Consider the following 7,887-nt stretch of genomic DNA (forward strand, 5'->3'; position numbering starts at 1 on the left):
ACCCCCCCCTGCCCATGATCCCCGATATCACATCTACAGAACCCCAACCTGACCATGATCCCCGATATATCTACAGAACCTCGACCTGACCATGATCCCCAATATATATACAGAACCCCGACCTGACCATGATCCCCGATATATCTACAGAACCCCGACCTGACCATGATCCCCGATATATCTACAGAACCCCGACCTGACCATGATCCCCGATATCACATCTACAGAACCCCAACCTGACCAGGATCCCCCATATCACATCTACAGAACCCCAACCTGACCATGATCCCCGATATATCTACAGAACCCCAACCTGACCATGATCCCCGATATATCTACAGAACCCCCGACCTGACCATGATCCCCGATATATCTACAGAACCCCGACCTGACCATGATCCCCGATATCACATCTACAGAACCCCGACCTGACCATGATCCCCGATACATCTACAGAACCCCGACCTGACCATGATCCCCGATACATCTACAGAACCCCGACCTGACCATGATCCCCGATATCACATCTACAGAACCCCGACCTGACCATGATCCCCGATACATCTACAGAACCCCGACCTGACCATGATCCCCGATACATCTACAGAACCCCGACCTGACCATGATCCCCGATATCACATCTACAGAACCCCGACCTGACCATGATCCCCGATACATCTACAGAACCCCGACCTGACCATGATCCCCGATACATCTACAGAACCCCGACCTGACCATGATCCCCGATATCACATCTACAGAACCCCGACCTGACCATGATCCCCGATATCACATCTACAGAACCCCGACCTGACCATGATCCCCGATATATCTACAGAACCCCAACCTGACCATGATCCCCGATATATCTACAGAACCCCAACCTGACCATGATCCCCGATATATCTACAGAACCCCGACCTGACCATGATCCCCGATATATCTACAGAACCCCGACCTGACCATGATCCCCGATATATCTACAGAACCCCAACCTGACCATGATCCCCGATATATCTACAGAACCCCGACCTGACCATGATCCCCGATATATCTACAGAACCCCGACCTGACCATGATCCCCGATATATCTACAGAACCCCGACCTGACCATGATCCCCGATATATCTACAGAACCCCGACCTGACCATGATCCCCGATATATCTACAGAACCCCGACCTGACCATGATCCCCGATATATCTACAGAACCCCGACCTGACCATGATCCCCGATATATCTACAGAACCCCGACCTGACCATGATCCCCGATATATCTACAGAACCCCGACCTGACCATGATCCCCGATATATCTACAGAACCCCGACCTGACCATGATCCCCGATATATCTACAGAACCCCGACCTGACCATGATCCCCGATATATCTACAGAACCCCGACCTGACCATGATCCCCGATATATCTACAGAACCCCGACCTGACCATGAACCCCGATATATCTACAGAACCCCGACCTGACCATGAACCCCGATATCACATCTACAGAAACCCGACCTGACCATGAACCCCAATATCATATCTCCTCCTCCCATGCCCCGTCTTCTCCTCCTCCCATGCCGCATCTTCTCCTCCTCCCGTGCCCCGTCTTCTCCTCCTCCCATGCCCCGTCTTCTCCTCCTCCCGTTCCCCGTCTTCTCCTTCCATGCCAAACTTCTTCTCCTCCCATGCCCCGTCTTCTACTCCTCCCATGCCCCGTCTTCTCCTCCTCCCATGCCCCGTCTTCTTCTCCTCCCATGCCCCGTCTTCTACTCTTCCCATGCCCTGTCTTCTCCTCCTCCCATGCCACGTCTTCTTCTCCTCCCGTGCCCAGTCTTCTACTCCTATGCCTCGTCTTCTCCTCCTCCCATGCCGCGTCTTCTTCTCCTCCCGTGCCCCGTCTTCTCCTCCCGTGCCCCGTCTTCTCCTCCTCCCGTGCCCCGTCTTCTCCTCCCGTGCCCCGTCTTCTTCTCCTTCCATGCCCCGTCTTCTTCTCCTTCCGTGCCCCGTCTTCTTCTCCTCCCGTGCCCCGGCTTCTCCTCCTCCCGTGCCCCGTCTTCTCCTCCTCCCGTGCCCCGTCTTCTCCTCCCATGCCGCGTCTTCTTCTCCTCCCGTGCCCCGTTTTCTTCCCATCCCATGCCCCGTCTTCTTCCCCTTTGCCCCATCTTCTCCTCCTCCCATGCCCCGTCTTCTCATCTACATGGTCATTCATTTCCGTTTTGCACTTCATGCCGGGAGATGGATTATCTCAGGTTAGGACTCCTTCACACACTTTGTGCCTCGTCTGCCTCTGCTGGCCTGCAGATTGGACCATTCTGATTTGATAAAAGTCCATAATCTATTCACCAGTAACTCATGTTCACAAGTCTTCTCCGTCCTCGCCTCCCCAGGACTCCCCTAGGACGACTTACTATGTTGTGGTAGCCGCAGTTCATTGTTCTTATCCCGGTAGCCTAAACAGACCCAATTTACCTTCAGCTTCACCTCTCACCCGCCACCACGCCAGGTCTTTGTTTCTTCTGCTTTGCTAGTTGTTGTCCATGAACTTCATCGTTCATTTCTAACTATTGTCCTACATCTCGTATTTATTTTAAGAGCTTCAACTTTCCTATTCTGTCAATCATTTGGGGGTTACATCCTTTATGTATTGTTGTGTCCTTCAGGTTTTATAGCTACTATCCAAGATTCATGTTGTCTAACTAGTCCCGGAAACCAAGTCCCTCCTCAGCTAATTGCTCTTCCAGATCTCCAGCCTTCCTCTGCTATCTTCCGAGATCCAGTTCCTGCAATTTCACCAATTGGTAAGAAGATCTAGACTTCATCTTCTACCGCCGGTCACAGAAATGTGTTCCTCAACTGTCATGGTCAAAAGGCCGATCTTCAAAGGTTTGTCCAGAAGCTGAGCATCTACCTCCTGATCAGGAAATTCGCCCCTCAACATCTATCGCTAGTTCAGTAGGTCTATGTCCTGCCCATGACGTTTGCCCTCATCATCTACCTCTAATCCAGAAGGTTGATCTGTCCACATCTACCTTCTGACTGGACTTTGTCCCTTAACATCTGCCACTAATTTAAGATGTCTGTCTTTCGATGTCTACCTCCAGACCAGGAAGTTTGTCCCTCAACATCTACCCCTAATCTAGGAGGTCCATCCCTCCATGTCTACCTCCTAACCAGGTTGTTTGTTCCCCGACATGTACCCCTAATCCAGGATGTCTGCCCCACAATGTCTACCCTTTGACCAGGAAGTTTGCCCCTTGACTTTTACCCCTAGTCCAGGAGGTCTATCCCACAATGTCTTCTCTCTGACCAGGAAATGTGTCCCTAGACATTTCCCTTTAATCCAGGAGGTCTGTCTTTCAATGTCTACCTCCTGATCAGTAAGTTTGTCCCTCATAATCTGCCTCTAATTCAAGAAGTCTGTCACTTGATGTAGCACCTGTCCAGGAGATCTGACCTACCTGCTGTCCAAGACCCACACGCCCCCTATTTTTTTTTTAGGTCGGCTTACAGACGGGTGAGATCATGTAGTGTTCCGAAGGAAGTAATTCGACGTTCAGCGAAGATATGAGACCCTCACCCAGACCTTGTGAAGGTTAGACATGAGGGACACCCAGAGATCCATGAACTAAGGCCTACTATGATATGTGTGTAGAAGTGACCCTGCGAGTCCTTCAAGGTCTTCTTCCAGGGCATCAGCCAAGAGAACATACAATACGGAGTACAATAATGTCTGTAAACACACAATGCTTCATTTATCCCCACAAAGTGATATCCAGCCAACAATCTTCTACATATAATACATATAACTCCTCCTCCCGTGCCCCGTCTTCTCCTCCTCCCGTGCCCCGTTTTCTCCTCCTCCCGTGCCCCGTCTTCTCCTCCTCCCGTGCCCCGTCTTCTCCTCCCATGCCGCGTCTTCTTCTCCTCCCGTGCCCCGTTTTCTTCCCATCCCATGCCCCGTCTTCTTCCCCTTTGCCCCATCTTCTCCTCCTCCCATGCCCCGTCTTCTCATCTACATGGTCATTCATTTCCGTTTTGCACTTCATGCCGGGAGATGGATTATCTCAGGTTAGGACTCCTTCACACACTTTGTGCCTCGTCTGCCTCTGCTGGCCTGCAGATTAGCGTCTTCTTCTCCTCCCGTGCCCCGTTTTCTTCCCATCCCATGCCCCGTCTTCTTCCCCTTTGCCCCATCTTCTCCTCCTCCCATGCCCCGTCTTCTCATCTACATGGTCATTCATTTCCGTTTTGCACTTCATGCCGGGAGATGGATTATCTCAGGTTAGGACTCCTTCACACACTTTGTGCCTCGTCTGCCTCTGCTGGCCTGCAGATTGGACCATTCTGATTTGATAAAAGTCCATAATCTATTCACCAGTAACTCATGTTCACAAGTCTTCTCCGTCCTCGCCTCCCCAGGACTCCCCTAGGACGACTTACTATGTTGTGGTAGCCGCAGTTCATTGTTCTTATCCCGGTAGCCTAAACAGACCCAATTTACCTTCAGCTTCACCTCTCACCCGCCACCACGCCAGGTCTTTGTTTCTTCTGCTTTGCTAGTTGTTGTCCATGAACTTCATCGTTCATTTCTAACTATTGTCCTACATCTCGTATTTATTTTAAGAGCTTCAACTTTCCTATTCTGTCAATCATTTGGGGGTTACATCCTTTATGTATTGTTGTGTCCTTCAGGTTTTATAGCTACTATCCAAGATTCATGTTGTCTAACTAGTCCCGGAAACCAAGTCCCTCCTCAGCTAATTGCTCTTCCAGATCTCCAGCCTTCCTCTGCTATCTTCCGAGATCCAGTTCCTGCAATTTCACCAATTGGTAAGAAGATCTAGACTTCATCTTCTACCGCCGGTCACAGAAATGTGTTCCTCAACTGTCATGGTCAAAAGGCCGATCTTCAAAGGTTTGTCCAGAAGCTGAGCATCTACCTCCTGATCAGGAAATTCGCCCCTCAACATCTATCGCTAGTTCAGTAGGTCTATGTCCTGCCCATGACGTTTGCCCTCATCATCTACCTCTAATCCAGAAGGTTGATCTGTCCACATCTACCTTCTGACTGGACTTTGTCCCTTAACATCTGCCACTAATTTAAGATGTCTGTCTTTCGATGTCTACCTCCAGACCAGGAAGTTTGTCCCTCAACATCTACCCCTAATCTAGGAGGTCCATCCCTCCATGTCTACCTCCTAACCAGGTTGTTTGTTCCCCGACATGTACCCCTAATCCAGGATGTCTGCCCCACAATGTCTACCCTTTGACCAGGAAGTTTGCCCCTTGACTTTTACCCCTAGTCCAGGAGGTCTATCCCACAATGTCTTCTCTCTGACCAGGAAATGTGTCCCTAGACATTTCCCTTTAATCCAGGAGGTCTGTCTTTCAATGTCTACCTCCTGATCAGTAAGTTTGTCCCTCATAATCTGCCTCTAATTCAAGAAGTCTGTCACTTGATGTAGCACCTGTCCAGGAGATCTGACCTACCTGCTGTCCAAGACCCACACGCCCCCTATTTTTTTTTTAGGTCGGCTTACAGACGGGTGAGATCATGTAGTGTTCCGAAGGAAGTAATTCGACGTTCAGCGAAGATATGAGACCCTCACCCAGACCTTGTGAAGGTTAGACATGAGGGACACCCAGAGATCCATGAACTAAGGCCTACTATGATATGTGTGTAGAAGTGACCCTGCGAGTCCTTCAAGGTCTTCTTCCAGGGCATCAGCCAAGAGAACATACAATACGGAGTACAATAATGTCTGTAAACACACAATGCTTCATTTATCCCCACAAAGTGATATCCAGCCAACAATCTTCTACATATAATACATATATACATATATATACCGGGAGACATACGAGAGCCCATCACACGGGTCACACTAGAGGTACCATGTGAGGAAATGGAAAGGTCATGGAGATAGAAACACTCCACACACGACATGTTTCAAGTAGGAGAGGGCGCTGCGAGTTCCGGGAACACCATCCGCAGGATGTACCTTCTTGTACCTTAACACTGATTACGATTGACGATCCCTATTTCTTATGATTCGCGGCCCCTCCCATAGAGAGGGGGGGGGGGCACAGCTTTACAGTCCGTTCCACAGACACATTGATAATGCCACTAGATAGGAACTCGTACTCGTGTTACATACGCTGCTCTGCAGGACCAACACGTACAACATTGGCGGAGGGTGAAGAGCAGCGTCACGTGTGATGGAAGGCGGAGAGCGCGGGGGACACGGAGGTAACGTCCAGGATCCTGAGAATCAATCATATTTAAAACAGAATAAAAAAAAAATGGCTGCCAGAGCCGGGTCACGAGTGGGAGGACTGAGAGTCAGGCCCAATGTTCTTATGTGTTTCAAGAGGGTCCCTTGATGGGAGGACATAGAGTCAGGCCCAATGTTCTTCATCAGGGTCACGTGATGGGAGGACTGAGAGTCAGGCCCAATGTTCTTCATCAGAGTCACGTGATGGGAGGACTGAGAGTCAGGCCCAATGTTCTTCATCAGGGTCACGAGTGGGAGGACTGAGAGTCAGGCCCAATGTTCTTCATCAGAGTCACGTGATGGGAGGACTGAGAGTCAGGCTCAATGTTCTTCATCAGAGTCACGTGATGGGAGGACTGAGAGTCAGGCCCAATGTTCTTCATCAGAGTCACGTGATGGGAGGACTGAGAGTCAGGCCCAATGTTCTTCATCAGAGTCACGTGATGGGAGGACTGAGAGTCAGGCCCAATGTTCTTCATCAGAGTCACGTGATGGGAGGACTGAGAGTCAGGCCCAATGTTCTTCATCAGAGTCACGTGATGGGAGGACTGAGAGTCAGGCCCAATGTTCTTCATCAGAGTCACGTGATGGGAGGACTGAGAGTCAGGCCCAATGTTCTTCATCAGAGTCACGTGATGGGAGGACTGAGAGTCAGGCCCAATGTTCTTCATCAGAGTCACGTGATGGGAGGACTGAGAGTCAGGCCCAATGTTCTTCATCAGAGTCACGTGATGGGAGGACTGAGAGTCAGGCCCAATGTTCTTCATCAGAGTCACGTGATGGGAGGACTGAGAGTCAGGCCCAATGTTCTTCATCAGAGTCACGTGATGGGAGGACTGAGAGTCAGGCCCAATGTTCTTCATCAGAGTCACGTGATGGGAGGACTGAGAGTCAGGCCCAATGTTCTTCATCAGAGTCACGTGATGGGAGGACTGAGAGTCAGGCCCAATGTTCTTCATCAGAGTCACGTGATGGGAGGACTGAGAGTCAGGCCCAATGTTCTTCATCAGAGTCACGTGATGGGAGGACTGAGAGTCAGGCCCAATGTTCTCCATCAGAGTCACGTGATCGGAGTTCTCCATGGTTACAGGGCGGGGCTGGGACTGTCGCTGGGGCAGCCGTACTGAAGGAGAATATCCGTGCACTCCGTGCTGCCGGCGCGACGGGCGTACGAGAGCGAGGTGAGACTGCGCGCATCGCAGCACTTCACGTCCACGCCGTACTGAGGAGACAAGAAGGAAAGGGGGATTAGTAGACGGAAGATCTTCCCGAGGGGGAAAGACAATCGCAGACGTTCCTTCCACTTACCCAGATGAGAAGTTGGGTGCACACCACATTGGCCATCGCCGCCGAGAGATGGAGCGCCGACCGCCCGTCCCCGTCCCCATACGTTTCATTCACCTCCTCCTTCGTACCGTGCGCCAGCAACGCCACCACCATCCGCAAATCATCCTCCACCACCGCTCGCAGGAGCTGCTGCCCCAGGGGGACGTCCGAGGCTGGCAGGGGGTACAGGAAGAGCTTCTGCTCATACTTGGCACGGATCCACCGCTCCTTCTCTTCCCTGCCAGGAGCAAAAACAAGACGCTATGAATGCTCTCACCGTGGAAC

General features: G+C 51.0%; 1 protein-coding gene across 1 annotated transcript in view; it reads right to left on the bottom strand.

Moving 5' to 3' along the window:
- Window positions 1–7,322: 7,322 nt before the first annotated feature.
- Window positions 7,323–7,887, bottom strand: part of LOC108803708 (arf-GAP with GTPase, ANK repeat and PH domain-containing protein 3-like) — a 1,067-nt gene continuing 502 nt past the window's right edge. Inside the window, exons 2-3 of the mRNA XM_018575529.1 lie at window positions 7,585–7,840; window positions 7,323–7,498 (exon numbers count right to left, since the gene is read on the bottom strand). Coding sequence (XP_018431031.1) covers window positions 7,361–7,498; window positions 7,585–7,840 — 394 coding nt within the window. The 3' untranslated portion in view covers window positions 7,323–7,360. The remainder of the gene's footprint in view (window positions 7,499–7,584; window positions 7,841–7,887) is intronic.

The sequence above is a fragment of the Nanorana parkeri genome, unplaced genomic scaffold (assembly GCF_000935625.1).
Source record: "Nanorana parkeri isolate BGI_ZX_2015 unplaced genomic scaffold, ASM93562v1 scaffold4068, whole genome shotgun sequence".
In the NCBI taxonomy this organism is placed as follows: domain Eukaryota; kingdom Metazoa; phylum Chordata; class Amphibia; order Anura; family Dicroglossidae; genus Nanorana; species Nanorana parkeri.